Source organism: Mauremys reevesii, linkage group 14 (assembly GCF_016161935.1).
Source record: "Mauremys reevesii isolate NIE-2019 linkage group 14, ASM1616193v1, whole genome shotgun sequence".
In the NCBI taxonomy this organism is placed as follows: Eukaryota; Metazoa; Chordata; order Testudines; family Geoemydidae; genus Mauremys; species Mauremys reevesii.
The window spans coordinates 2,884,719-2,900,659 of record NC_052636.1 but is presented as its reverse complement, the minus strand read 5'-3'; the positions used below and the strand labels follow the sequence as shown (position 1 = coordinate 2,900,659).

The 15,941-nt window shown below is 44.5% G+C and overlaps 1 protein-coding gene across 1 annotated transcript; it reads right to left on the bottom strand.

Annotated features, from left to right (window-relative positions):
* Nucleotides 1–3,899: 3,899 nt before the first annotated feature.
* LOC120381460 (zinc finger protein 420-like) lies at nt 3,900–5,054 on the bottom strand (the record flags this gene model as incomplete). The annotated part of the gene is made up of 2 exons (XM_039499665.1): nt 3,900–4,436; nt 4,521–5,054. Coding segments are annotated over 2 exons (1,071 nt in total), but the record flags the coding sequence as incomplete, so codon positions are not given.
* Between the last annotated feature and the right edge of the window lie 10,887 nt (nt 5,055–15,941).

The window sequence follows — 15,941 nt, the reverse complement described above, 5'->3', positions numbered from 1 at the left end:
CCACTCCCCTTGGAGAGAAGTTAAGTTTCCCTTTGGGCAACTATCAGGCTGAAGCAATTGTATTGACTGTGACACTAGAATTGAAGATTTAATATTATAAATAAATGAGTCTAAACCTGAGGTTCTGGTTTTCACATTGGTTTTTCTAACTCAGTTCCCAATGCTCTTCTAGAAAGGCCTCCAGGCTGCCTGCCCAGCCCAGCAAAAGTGGCAAGGAGAAAGCCCACACTGCTGCTCTTTCAGGTAGTTGAAGGCTGCTATCAAACCCCCCTCACTCCGTCAGTCCCCAGTCTGTGGCAGTGCATAGGATTCTTCCGTCCTAAGTGCAGGACTCTGCACTTCTCCTTGTTGAACCTCCTCAGATTTCTTTTGGCCCAATCCTGCAATTTGTCTAGGTCACTCTGAACCCAAATCCTGTCCTCCAGCGCTTGGATTCTTTACATGCTTTCACAGAGCGAAAAGCACATGTTCCATGATTTCATAGGGCAGAGTTTTGTGCTATCGGGAGCTTTCCCTGTGTGGATTTGACAGGTGGATCAACATAGAGACACATTGTGACCCTTCTCAGGGAGCTGAGGGCTGTGAGTCTCCTTGTTGCCACCTGCCACAAGGAAGAGGGAGTTTTGCATTTGGCAGCTGGATGTTAGTGACCAAACTCACCAGCCTGCTGGAACTCAAGGACCCTCCTCTGAGCTACAGCAGCCACCTTAACCCTTGAGTTCCTTCAATGTGTCCCCCTCTGGGGCCAGCCTGGATCACCAGATACTCGGTGAAATCCCAGATCCTCTCTTCCCCACGTATCCCAGGTTACTAGTTTTACTGTGGACCATTGCTACTGTATCTCACACAGCACCTGAGTACAGTTATCGAACAAGCAAAAAATTTATTTCACAACGGATAGAGATTTAAACAAACAAACGTGAGTGATGGAAACCAATTGTTACCACTAAACAAAGGCAGAAAATGATAGAATAGAAAGGCCAGCACAAAAAACAGAGAGAGGAACAATAAGATACTAAAAGGACAATTGTTGGAACTCTCCATTTCTCTCAGTCTTTGGATTGATGGGTACTAGAGCTGTAGCTACAGTTGAGGAACCACGGTAAATTTAATCTAATTAACTTTTCAAGATTAGCCATCATTTCCTGTACGACTAACAAAACACAAAAACAAGACAACTTTCAGTTTTCCAAAATAATTCACATTATCACAGTCTCTTATTCTTTAACCAATAACTTCACCTATAATTTCATTTTAATTGGTAACAATAACATATTCAAAGATCACAAATTCTTTTCATATATGTTAGTTTTCTTTTAATCCCCATTGCCAACAACTGAACCTTGGTTCTTATTGTGGTTTGTCCCAACGTAGGTCCCAACCACTTCTGTGAGTTCATATATCTCAGGATCTTCCGCCATATGTGTTGATAGAAGGGGGTCTTCTATGTCCGAATGTTTCCATCATGGAGAAAAATACCTCTCTTTTCACACTTTTTAATCTTTCAAAGTAGGAGGAGGTAGAGAAGTAATATAGATGCATAAAACACAAGAGAAAACTAAGGCCTGGTCTACACTAAAGACATTTATCGGGATAACTATATTGCTTAGGGGTGTGAAAAATCCACACAGCTGAGCAACATAGTTACACAGCCCTAACCTTCTGTGTAGACAGTGCTACATGAGCAGGAGAGCTTCTCCTACCAACATAGCCACCGCCGCTTGCGGGGGCTGGACTAATCAAGTCTGATGGGAGAAATCTCTCCCATTGCCTTAGAGCATCTGTTATAGCAGTGCCAACCAGGCAGCCAGTTTGGGATCCACGGGGAAGGACTGTCCTATGAAGCACTCTCTCTTTGCATTCAAACAGTGAAGGATGACTGTTCTCAATCTAACCCTGGCATACTTTGGAAGTGTAATCAGTGACACTGAACTAGGAAGTGGAGTTGTACAAACAATTTTCCTTGGGTCACCATAGCTTCCTTTACTGGGGTGGAAACCAAGAACTGGGTGTGGACTCTTTCAACCTCAGCTCTTTCCAAATCCTTGGTCTTGGATAGGGTAAAGTTACACTTCTCTGAAGTAGAATCCTTTACAAAACCACTTAAAATCTCAGCAGTGTCAATGAGGAATGGCTTCCTGAAACATGCCCAGCTTTTCTTTAATTCAGTGGCACAGGTCCAGGGAAGGGACTGGATACAGGCCTGGGATCAGAATCTTCGTTAGTTACCAGAGCTGGAGATTCTATTCAAACATGGCTATTTTTCAGAAGCTATTACATTTTCAACACTGGTTTCATTTTATACACATCTTTAGCACCTACAAAGGATAAATTTGACAAAAACTCCACTTCTATTTCCTCAACATCTGTGTCATGAAAGGCTGCATTTCCCAAAGCATAGGATTAGCTAGGAGAGATCTTCTGTAGGGACTAGGTTACAAATGCTTTGGGAACCAAACACATGGGCATTTTGCCTAGTTCAAAACCGCTTACCATGGAATTCTCTTTCCAGATCATCGGAGACAATATTGCCTTAAACAACTGAAATACACTGTGATCAGATGCACTTCCTTCAGTTAGTTGGGGTTCTGCTGCTGTTCACCATTTCTGAGTGGAGATTTTAAATCACTGCTGTTTCTTTGTTAGCCTGTCCAGTAAATTAGAGAGTTCTCTCCTGTTGATAGAACTGCACTTCAGCTTTCTCCATGTCATCATGGAGGGATGGGGAAAAAGCAAAGCTGAAATCATAAATGAGGACTTTAGCAAAGAGTCATTGTCTTAAATTCTTCAATAAATCTGAGCTACATCCTACCAAACTGAACTAATATCCAATTGGGTGACCAAACAGCCTTCAGGAAAGATAGAAACCCACATCACAGAGAGAGAATACATGACAAAGAAAGTGTCAAGTGAAATTCCAGAGCAGGTTACATCTGATTATTCAGAATCGGGACAAGAGAGTCTCCCATCACATTGTCCTCTGATCCATTCAAACCTGCTTCCCTCATCCCTGTCTCCATAGTCAGTTATGTTATTTACAAATTTTTTAGTATCGTAGCATCCCCATAATGAGGGAAAAACAGACCTCTGAATGAGGAATGAATGAAATGAATGAATGAAACTCTGAATGATCACACTGTATTTGGGATCCATTTGAATTCCCCTCCCAGGACTTTGACACTTTCATCTCCAGTCATAGCGACTCTGATATAGGATTAAAGAAGTCAAAACATCATCTGCAAGCACATGACACTTATGAAGTGGATGGATAGAATGTGATGAAGATAAACTCTGCCTGGCTCAGGCAAAAGGTAACAGATCTGCAGTGATGGGGAAGGAGGGAATCTCTGAGTCACCCCATCTCCTTCCAGTGTCACAGAAGCTGTAATTATACTTTTTTCCTGCCCCTGCTCCTCTTCGTTTACATATAATTTGAAAAATTCCCACTATAACTGCTCTTCAGCACAACCCAGAGCAATGTGAGAACAACTGGTAAGGATATAATCTGTATCACTGGTGACTCTAACAATAACTTTGCAATAGGAGGAATGGTATAAACGTGACGCTCCCTGGTTCCTGATAGGAAGGGCACACTCCAGTTACTTGTGGGACAATAGAAAGAACAAATAGGTCCATCTCAAAAGAGGGCGAACTGCGAAAGGCAAAAATGGGCCACTCATCTGGACAAGCTGAGGGATAACGGTGCTGCAAACAGTTCAAAGAGCTTTAAAAGTTACTATGTGGGAATCAGGAAAAGTATTAAAGAAAAGGAAGTCTTGATAGCCCTAGAGATTTTTACAATGTTGATCTCCCTTGCAGATTCTCTGATGGTTAACATGGGCTGAGTGCCAAGAGAAGGTTTTCCCACACTCACTGCATTCATAGGGCCTCTCCCCTGTGTGGATTCTCTGATGCCTGGAAAGGGCTGAACTTTTAGTGAAGCATTTTCCACACACACAGCATTTATAGGGCCTCTCCCCTGTGTGGATTCTCTGATGGGTAATAAGGTGTGGGCGGTGATTGAAGGTTTTCCTGCACTCTCTGCATTTATAGGGCCTCTCCCCTGTGTGGATTGTTTGATGACTAATAAGGTGTGAACTGCGACTGAAGGTTTTACAACACTCACGGCATTCGTAGGATCTTTCCCCTGTGTGGATCCTCTGATGTCTAGAAAGGGCTGATCTGTGAGTGAAGGTTTTCCTACACTCTCTGCATTCATAGGGCCTCTCCCCCGTGTGGATTCTCTGATGAATAGAAAGGGCTGATCTTTGAGTAAACGTTTTCCCACACTCACTGCATACATAGGGCCTGTCCCCTGTGTGGATTGTTTGATGACTAATAAGGTGCGAGCTGCGACTGAAGGTTTTACAACACTCACGGCATTCGTAGGATCTTTCCCCTGTGTGGATCCTCTGATGTCTAGAAAGGCCTGATCTGTGAGTGAAGCTTTTCCTACACTCACTGCATTCATAGGGCCTCTCATCTGTGTGGATTCTCTGATGAACAGAAAGGGCTGATATTTGAGTGAAGGTTTTCCCACACTCTCTGCATTCATAGGGCCTGTCCCCTGTGTGGATTCTCTGATGTCTAGAAAGGCCTGATCTGCGATTGAAGGTTTTCCCACACTCTCTGCATTCATAGGGCCTGTCCCCTGTGTGGATTCTCTGATGTCTAGAAAGGCCTGATTTGTAAGTGAAGGTTTTCCCACACTCACGGCATTCAAAGGGCCTCTCCCCTGTGTGGATTCTCTGATGTTGAGAAAGGTTTGAGCTGCTAGTGAAGCATTTTCCACATTCACTGCATTCGTAGGGCCTGTCCCCTGTGTGGATTGTTTGATGCCTAATAAGGTGTGAACTGCGATTGAAGGTTTTCCCACACTCACGGCATTCAAAGGGCCTCTCCCCTGTGTGGATTCTCTGATGTACAGAAAGGTCTGAACTCTCAGTGAAGCATTTTCCACACTCACAGCATTTATAGGGCCTGTCCCCTGTGTGGATTTTCTGATGGGCAATAAGGTGTGAGCTGCGATTGAAGGTTTTCCCACACTCACGGCATTTGTAGGGTCTCTCCCCTGTGTGGATTCTCAGATGAACAGAAAGGTTTGATCCGTGAATGAAGTTTTTCCCACACTCCGGGCATGTATTTTTTCTCTTTTGCCTGAGGATTTCCTGTTGTGTTGTGGTTTCCATGAGGACCTTCTGAGTTCCCCAACAGGAAATAAATTTATCCACTTTCTCCCCTGGCTGGTTTCCTTGCTCTCTTTCTGGTCTGTGCTGAATCTCCCAGGAGTTTCCCTGCTCATGACTCCTGGACACATTCCTTTTCCATCTTTGAGATAATGCTCTGTTTTTACCCACTGGCTCGACATTTCCAGGCTGAGAATTCTGCTCCTCTTTCTCACATGCCATTGCATCACCTGCTGTGACAGAGACAGAAACCTCAAACAGGGATGGAAAGGAGAAGACCAAACCAAAACAAGTGCTGAAAACAGGTCAAATAAAAATCAGGAGCTGAACTCCCCCAAACTCTTCCCCAAAATAGGAGAGAGGAGGGGGATGAATTCAGCCTTCACATCCCATCCAAATACGCAGGGGGAAGGGAGAAAGCTACTGCCTGGTGTCTGCTAGGATCTATAGGAAGCCATGAGCTATATTTACCCTGAGGATATGACCCCTACAAGGGACCATAATGAACTGAGAGACCTCCCCAAGGGCTTTGTTGGGCATCCCAGATATTTCCTTCAGGCACTTACAGATTCTGGGTGGTTTAATGTTTCCTCACCTGTGTAGGGAGCTCTCAGGATCTCTCTTTCCTCTGAACCCTGGAGGTCTGGGACCCATGGCTCTTCCCCTTGTTCCAGCTGGGAGATCACATCAGGCTGGATAACAGGAAACCCTGCTCAGATGAAAGAAAACAAAGGAGTTCAGGTGATTTCATAAGACTTTGTCATAAAAAACATTCTATTAATTTAACTTCAGTGCTTAGTGTGACCTGGTGGGCCAGGGTCAGTTCTCACTGAAAATGCCAAAGTTAGGGCAGGCTGAAAAAGGGAGAGCAGATGCTCCCAAAACTGCTGGTTAACACTGAAGTTAAACTCACTGACCAGTCACCAACTGTGCTTCTGATCCCCACTAGGGTTATCGAGAAGCTGAAAAAAGAAATCACACAGCCCCCTTTATTGCATCCCAGTTCTCTGACTCCTAATCAGCACTTAGGCCCAGTACAGTGAGAGGTTATTTCAAAACTCTGCTCACATAAACAAAATGATCTTCTGACCCCAAAGGTCAGCCACATCACCAGGTCAGTATAGGTTTGGATATTACCCAAAATTCCATCCTTCCAGACAATCCTTTAGCATCTAAACTAAAGGTTTAAACGAAAGAAAGACAGAAAGAAGTTAAATGGAAAAGCAGTCAGATACATTCCAAAATGGATATATCAGGTTCTTAGCAGTATTGGTGAGTTGCTGGCTTGGAAGTCCGTCTGGAACACATCCATAGCTTGGATGGGTCATTCAGTCTTGTTCCATGGTTCAGTTTGTAGAGAAGTTGCTCCAGAGGCAGGCAAGGGGATTGAAGACAAAATGGAGAAGTTGCAGCTGCCCTTTATATTCCTTTTGCTATGTGGCTTGTACTTCCTGTGTCCCAAACACAAGATTCACAGGACGTGGCATGGAAAAGCCTTGAAGTTCTCATTACACAGGCATATCCCGGCATGTCTTGCTGACGCAATAGGTGTATCCTCTTGGTCCTTTCCATGGGCTCATTGTACAGATGATGACCCTCAATGGGCCATCAAATAGGCTAGGCAGTGTTGATGCCAATATGTCTGGGGGTGTCACCCAGAAACACTGCCCAAGTCTGGAAATACAGATATACCCTACATATCTATAACTCACAATACAAAGGTGATACAAACACAGAAACAAAATGATCATACTTGGAAAATCATAACATTTCCCCTGACACCTTACATGGCATATCTAGCATGATTCATTGCAATTTGATAAGATTATATTATTTTATTATTAATACCAAAGTATCTCAAAATTCCATACAGTGTCACACTTGGTAAATCAGTGAATTTCCAGGACTAGTTCCCCAGGTCCTTGAAGATGCCGAACACTATGCTTATGAGGGATTGAAATACCCACATATGTGCTGGGAACACACACACAGACACTGTGTCAGTCTACACCCCTATGTTCACTCTTCTAGAAAATTATCAATTTTGTACACAGTATGGCTTGTGAGATATCATTTGAAAATGCATAATCTACTGAATATTATCCTCCTGTTAAAATGTGTAGTAACACTATCTGTAAAGTTATGAGATTTTACAGTATGAGATTACGGAAAAAGTTACAATTCTGGGGAACACCCACAGAGCAGTTCCTCAGAGACAGCCAGGCAAACAGCTGGTCAAACAGCCATTCTCCTGCAGGGGGGAAGGTGTGAAGACATTGACATTCCATCATAGGGACCTATTGAAGCTGTTGTGGAAAACAACCACACGATTGATTTTGAATCAGCTCAGCCTGAGGCTCTTTTCTTGGTTAAAAGTGCGCAGGGGGCGACAGCTATTGGAATACTGTCCCCCTGAGCTAAAAATCACACAAGCCTTTTAAAGCTTAAAACCCCAAACAATGACACATACGTTGCACGTTAATTTCCTTATTTGGAATATATTGCAAAATATGATGCAGGTCAAAAGCAAGCTGAACAATCAGTTTTCCATATTCGGCCTTTCCTGTTATTGTTATTCCTAGTCTAGTTTGTGGTTTGACTTTTCTAACACTTCCATTGTGGTTATGTTTCAGAAGCTCGGTTACTGCAAATCAGTGTGTTTGGGGACTTTCCACTTCACCTACTTAGGCCCCTTATGCACACAAAGCCACTGGTTCCCCAATTTGGGGGATTTAAATTAAAATAAATAATTGGAGATATACCAATCTCCTAGAACTGGAAGGGACCTTGAAAGATCATCGAGTCCAGCCCCCTGGCTTCACTTGTTCCCCAATCTGGGGGATTTTCCATTCCACTTTGCCTTTCTATGCCCTTTACACAGAGAAGCAAGCTCAGCTAATACTTCAGGCCTACTAGCTTGAGCAAAGCTTCAAAGCTCTTTCTGTAGACTTTCCCTCACAATTCTCATATCTCCGACAGACAGCCTGGCACCATGACTCAGCTGAGAACTGAAGTTGTTTCTAGTACAAAGGACAGAATCATAAAAAGAGGTGAGCAAAATGCTTCAGACTCTCTCTCTCCCCTTTCCCTCTGCTCATGACAACTCCTGAAGAGCTGAACGTGGGCGGCAGGGGTGGGTTAGGCCGAGTCCTGGCTGAAAGGAAAACCAGCCTGTCTCAGCACATGGCGAGAGAAACATTTGCCTTGTTTCACAGCTTGTTAACTTAGACATTAGTTTGTGTTTTATCTTGCATTTCTTTTGTAAACAATTCTGAGCTTTATGCCTCATTATCTGTATCTTAAAATATTTTTTTTTGATTGTTAACTATCTTGTTTTATTCTTTATCTAACCAGTGTGGTTGGATTCAAGTGTGTTGGAAACTCCATCTGGGATAACAAGGCTGGCGCATGTCATTTTCCACTGATGAAATGACAGACTTCATATGAGCTTGCGTTGTTCAGGAGTGTGGCTGGACAGGGAAAGATGCACATTTCTGGGAGAAGTCTGGGAGCAGAGAATTTTCTGGGGTTCTCCCGTGCTGCACTGTAACTTGTGAGTCACTGACTAGCAGCACTCAATACTGTGTAGCTGGGAGCGAGTTACATGCTGGAGACTGTGCGTTACCTGCCCAGGAGTGGCTGTTCTCACAGTAGAGCAGTGTAAAAGGCACCCCAGCTTGGGAACTGAGGGGACACAGCTGTTCAACAGTCCAGGTTGCACTGTGGTTAATATCACAGACACTCAATTTCAAAGAGTCCCTAAAACACAGAGAAACTAAATCCATGTCCCAGAAATCAAAGACTCCAGAGAGAGGGCAAGTGTCCCTGGCACTGCTTCTTGCTGACAGAGAAGTTCAGAGACAGTGAGAGAGTCCTGGGGAAGCTGGGAACAGGAAGCATGGGCTGGTGGGGTTCAGTGGAGAAAGGGAACAGGAAGGGCAGGGATATCACTGAATGCAGGATTTCAGCAGTACTAGATGTCAGGATAGCACATAGTGCAGCCCACTGGAAAACATAATCCCAACTATACATACAGAATGATGGGGTCTAAATTAGCTGTTTCCACTCAAGAGACGGATCTTGGAGTCAATGTGGATTGTTCTCTGAAAACATCCACTCAATGTGCAGCAGCAGTGAAAAAAAGCAAACAATGTTGGAAATAATTAAGAAAGGGATAGATACGACAGAATATATCATATTTGTAAAAACAGCAAATGAATCCATGATACACCCACATCTCAAATACTCCGTGCAGATGTGGTCGCCCCATCTCAAAGAAGTTTACTTGAGCAAACAGGAGCTATTTGACACTGCGATACGGCTCCTGTGCGCTGTTCCCAAAGTGTTCTGCAGCAGGGGAGGGTCTCTGGTAGTGTGTGTGTGTCACTGGCATATTGGGGTGATGCTGAAACAGGACAGAGTAGAGGTGGCATTGTGGGGCTGGCATGAACCTTATCTCTTCATTTCCTATTCCAAGAACCAAGAGGACGGGAATCCTTACCCAGCGAGGTCACATTCTCATAGTTCTCCTGCATGACATCCCTGTAGAGGGCTCTCTGTGTGGGGTCCAGCAGAGCCCACTCTTCCCTGGTGAAATACACAGCCACCTCCTCGAAGGTCACCGGCCCCTGAAAGAGCAAGAATCCAACACTCAGTACCTGCTGCCCCACTATTCACAGAACAGCAGCACCAGGTAAATGGAGGCACATGTTAACAAAGTCCCACCCCATCTTGCTTAGAGCAGCCAGGAGGAATCAGAGGGTAGAAAGAGAGAATCTTTGTGTCTCCCACCTGACAGACGGAGGCAGGGTCGTCACATTTATCACATACCCACTAGCCAGAGCTTGATACAGGAGATGGGGCTGTCTCTGGACCCTGCTGGTGGCTCCCTGGTAGGAATCCCAACACTCTCCAAATAAAATATATGGAAGAAAGGGGAAGTCAATAGTAAAGACTATAAGTTAGGAGGTCAGAATTATAGAAAATTGACAAGGAAAGCTATCAGAAATCAATGATCAATCAATGAAAAATAAGAAGGTAGTTTTTAAAAGTATATTAAGTACAAAATTAATCCTAACAACAGTAGTGGTAAATTACTAGATAGAAATGGCAGAATTATCAAAAATAATGCAGAAGAGGTAAAAGTGTTCAATAAATATTTCTCTCCTGGATTTGGAGAAAAACAAATGATGTAACTCATATCATAAGATGTTGACGACACTTTCCATTCCAACAACAACAACTCATGAGTATGTTAAACAGCAGGTATTACAGTTAGATGTGTTTAAATCAGCAGGTCCAGATAACAAGAGTTTTGAGAGACCCGGTGGAGAAGCGTGGTGGACTGTTAGGCTACGTCTACACTACCCGCCGTATCGGCGGGTAGCGATCGATTTTTCAGGGATCGATATATCGCATCTCATCTAGACGCGATATATCGATCCCCGAACGCGCTTCTATCGATTCCGGAACTCCACCGCCCCGAACGGCGGTGGCGGCGTCGATATGGAGAGCCCCGGACATCGATCCCGCGCCGTGAGGACGGGTAAGTTATCGATATAAGATACTTCGACTTCAGCTACGTTATTCACGTAGCTGAAGTTGCGTATCTTATATCGATTTTTCCCCTTAGTGTAGACCAGCCCTTAGTGTTGATTTTCATTAGGACTTGGAACACTGAGGAAATTCCATAAGAGTGGAATAAAGCTAATGCTGTGCCAATATTTAAAAAGTGTAGAAGAGATGACCCAGCTAATTACAAGAGTGTTAGTCTAAAATCGATACTGGGCAAGAGAATGGAGCAGCCGATACTGGAGTTCATTAATAACGAATTAAAGGAGGGTAATATAATTAGTACCCATTAACAAAGGTTTAGACACAATAGATTGTCAAACTAACTGGATATCCTTACTGGATGAGATCAAAAGTTTGGTTGCAACTAATAGTATTGATGTAATATACCTAGACTTCTGTACGGCATATGACTTGGTCCAGCACAATATTTTGACTAGAAAACTAGAAAGATACAAAATACACAGGGCATATATTACATAGATTAAAAACTGGGATTGTAAATGGGGGACTATGGTCGAGTGGATTTCTTTCTAGGGGCTTCCCACAAGGACTGGTTCTTGGCCCTGTGCTATTTAACATTCTTATCAATGACCTGGAAGAGAACATAAAATCATCAGTGATAAGTTTGCAGTTGCCACAAAGACTGGGGGTTGGTGGTAACTAATGAAGTGTCAGTAGATTCCGGCTCCAGCACTGGGAGTCTGGGAAGTTGTCCCAGTCCTGGCTGGGGGGTTATTTCCTGTTCCACAAAGAGGGGAAGTTCCATTCCCAACTCCTGTGCCTTGAAATTAGGCCCTGTCTGACACTACACCCCACATTCAGCACAGTGGTAGGAGTATAAAATGATTAGGCCATAATTATTAGGCATTTTGTGCAAGATGCGTCATGTGCAGTGCCATTGGAAAAGTTGTGATTGGCCGAATATGATTATCCTATTTGTGTGCATGGATCATGTTTGTTATCTCAAGTTATGGATATGGACTCTGTATCTGAAGAACAAAACATGTCAAACCAATCTGAGAGCTTTCTTTGATAGGATAACAAGCCTTGTTGATAAGGGAGAAGTGGTGGATGTGGTATACCTAGACTTTAGTAAAGCATTTGATACGGTCTCACACGATATTCTTATCAATAAACTAGGCAAATACAACTTAGATGGGGCTACTATAAGGTGAGTGCATAACTGGCTGGATAACCGTACTCAGAGAATAGTTATTAATGGTTCCCAATCCTGCTGGAAAGGTATAACATGTGGGGTTCCGCAGGGGTCTGTTTTGGGACCGGCTCTGTTCAATATCTTCATCAACCATTTAGATATTGGCATAGAAAGTACGCTTATTAAGTCTGCAGATGATACCAAACTGGGAGGGATTGCAACTGGTTTGGAGAACAGGCTCATAATTCAAAATGATCTGGACAAATTGGAGAAATGGTCTGAGATAAACAGGATGAAGTTTAATAAAGACAAATACAAAGTGCTCCACTTAGGAAGGAACAATCAGTTTCACACATGCAGAATGGGAAGAGACTGTCTAGGAAGGAGTACGGCAGAAAGGGATCTAGGGGTTATAGTGGACCACAAGCTAAGTATGAGTCAACAGTGTGATGCTGATGCAAAAAAAAAGCAAACATGATTCTGGGATGCATTAACAGGTGTGTTGTGAGCAAGACACGAGAAGTCATTCTTCCGCTCTACTCTGTGCTGGTTAGGCCTCGACTGGAGTATTGTGTCCAGTTCTGGGCACCACATTTCAAGAAAGATGTGGAGAAATTGGAGAGGGTCCAGAGAAGAGCAACAAGAATGATTAAAGGTCTACAGAACATGACCTATGAACGAAGGCTGAAAGAATTGGGTTTGTTTAGTTTGGAAAGAGAAGACTGAGAGGGGACATGATAGAATTTTTCAGGTAGCTAAAAGGGTGCCATGAGGAGGAGGGAGAAAACATGTTCACCTTAGCCCCTAAGGATAGAAGCAGCAGCAATGGGCTTAAACTGCAGCAAAGGGAGGTTTAGGTTGGACATTAGGAAAAAGTTCCTAACTGTCAGGGTGGTTAAGCACTGGAATAAATTGCTTAGGGAGGTTGTGGAATCTCCATCTCTAGAAATATTTAAGAGCAGGTTACATAAATGTCTATCAGGGATGGTCTAGACAGTATTTGGTCCTGCCACGAGGAAAGGGGACTGGACTCGATGACCTCTCGAGGTCCCTGCCAGTCCTAGAATCTATGGATCTATGAATAAGAATGGCCATACTGGGTCAGACCAAAGGTCCATCCAACCCAGTATTCTGTCTACTGACAGTGGCCAATGCCAAGTGCCCCAGAGAGCATGAACCTAACAGGCAATGATCAAGTGATCTCTCTCCTGCCATCTATCGCCACACTCTGACGAACAGAGGCTAGGGACACCATTCCTTACCCATCCTGGCTAATAGCCATTTATGGACTTAACCTCCATGAATTTATCCAGTTCTCTTTTAAACGCTGTTATAGTCCTAGCCTTCAGAATCTCCTCAGGCAAGGAGTTCCACAGGTTGACTGTGCGCTGTGTGAAGAAGAACTTCCTTTTATTTGTTTTAAACCTGCCGCCCATTAATTTCATTTGGTGGCCCCTAGTTCTTATATTACATGAACAAGTAAATAACTTTTCCTTATTCACTTTCTCCACCTGAGGAAGCACCTGAGGAACAAAGACTGAACTGGGGGAAGTGTTGGTCCCAGGGTAAAGGGATTTCAAGCTTGTATATGGAAACTTGGTGGACTGCTTGTAGCATCAGTCAGGGTGAGAAATTGCTAGTTCAAATTCTATCCATCTAGTATGTTAGCAAATAACCAAAACCTCAAACTAAGCGTAAGTAATCTGCTTTGATCACTTTGCTATCACTTACCGCTGGGAAATTGGCTGTTGTTTTCTCTGTCCTTGAGTGCCTTAGGTAAAGCACTCAGGTAGCTTAGCTGGGTGCATGGTACCACCTGCTGTCGTGTTGGGTGATAACAGGGCCTGGAGAGGCTGGCTGAATCTCCGGCCAACCACTGTGAGAAGGGCCAGCCCAGCTTGAGGGTTAGAGGGCGCAGCGGTTCCCAGAAGCCCCCCACAGTGCACCCCAGGGGTGACAACCCATCACACCCTACATTACACAGGTCTCAGAAGCTTTGTCACATCCTGTCCCCTCCCTTTCTGCACCCTAGATATTTCCTGCCTCCCACCACCTCGAGCAGCTCCCACCCTCCTATGCATTTACTGCTCCTCTCCCTCCAAGCAGAACCCAGCACCAGCTCCCTGAGAATCCCTTACCTGAGCCAGCTCCAGTGCAGCCATTTCCTTCCCCCTGGGAGGAGGGGATGATCTGGAGCGAAACGTGGACGTTATTCTGTAACCTGCCAGGGCGAGAAGGGCAAGGTGTGAGAATTCAGGTGGGGTTTTTGTCCATTCCACAAGCCGATTCCCCCAGGATTTTCCCCTGCTAATGGACATTCTAGGTTCTGCCACACTGTGAAGCACAGAGTGACCTTATCCCAGTACAGGCCTAGCCCCCTCCCACCAGGGTGTAAACCCTCTGAGACAGGGTGAAACCCTCCCAGCAGCAGAGTCTCTCTGTTACACTTATGTTTGTGGACGATACCAAGCTGGGAGGGGTTGCAAGTGCTTTGGAGGATAGGATTAAAATTCAAAATGATCTGGACAAACTGGAGAAATGGTCTGAAGTAAATAGGATGAAATTCAATAAGGACAAATCCCAAGTATTTCACTTAGGAAGGAACAAGCAGTTGCACACACACAAAATGGGAAATGACTCCCTAGGAAGGAGAACTGCGGAAGGGGATCTGGGGGTCACAGTGCATCATAAGCTAAATATGAGTCAACAGTGTTACACTGTTCCAAAAAAAGCAAGAGACGAGGAGTAATTCTTCCGCTCCACTCCGCGCTGATTAGGCCTCAACTGCAGTAGTGTGTCCAGTTCTGGGGGCCACATTTCAGGAAAGATGTGGACAAATTGGAGACAGTCCAGAGAAGAGCAACAAAAATGATTAAAGGTCTAGAAAACAAGACTTATGAGGGAAGATTGAAAAAAATGTGTTTGTTTAGTCTGGAGAAAAGAAGACTGAGAGGGGACATGATCACAGTTTGCAAGTACACAAAAGGTTCTTACTAGACGACCTCTCGAGGCCCCTTCCAGTTCTATGATTCTATAAAGCAAAGGCCAGAGACGAGCAGAATCAAAGGAGTCACTCTGGGGATTCTCCCTGTCACTGTCCCCAAGGCAGCTCTCTCAGGTTAACTAAGTTGTTTGATGCTCCAGCCTTTATCCAGTCTCTCCTGGCAGTGCCCCTTTCCTGGGCTGGGCCTAGTTTTAGCTTTTGGGAAGCATGACCCCGGGGGCTCTGAGACTGGGCCTTCTTGCCTCAGCACATCTTGTTTCTTTCTGTGGCTCCCCAGTGAGGCCCAATGAGTAGATACTCCTCATACAGACTATGAGTATAAGAGCTGCCCACTGCGTCAGAGCAATGGCCCGTCTAGCTCAGTGGCCAGTGCCAGGTGCTTCAGAGGGAACTAACAGAACAGGTAACCATCAAATGATCCATCCCCTGTCGCCCAGTCCCAGCTTCTGGCAAACAGAGGCTAGAGACACCATCCCAACCCAGCCTGCCTGTGACACTGGCAGATGAGGTGTTAGCTCTTGCAAAAGCCCCCATGTCTTCACTGAACAGGGACAAACGCATCGCTGGAATCAGTGACTCACCTGTGTTAGTATTGTTAAAAGAGGTATTAGAATTATAACAATGGGTTTAGACTTTACTGAATGTGTGTGATTTGCTGCCAGGGTTAATATCTGACTAGCTGCATTGTGAGCCTCTGTAAATCAACACACAGGAGAGAGACTTTACCTAGGTGAAGTGCCTGACTGGCAACCGAATGCATTACACCCTGCCTGGCAGGAAAGGTCCATCCACACCAGATAGACTATTATGGGATGTTAAAGACGACACAAGACTGTTGTTGTGCTCTTCACTTCCCTCTGGCTGACTTTGCAGCTCAGAGCACATGGCAGGAAGGGGGTAAAAAACCCCATACAGAAGGAACTGATGATCTGTATGCTGCTTGGACTCTGGGGGGCAAAGTTTCTAGGCATAAGCAAGAGATCCCCAGCTCCTTATTCTTTAGGACTAACCCAGGCTATGT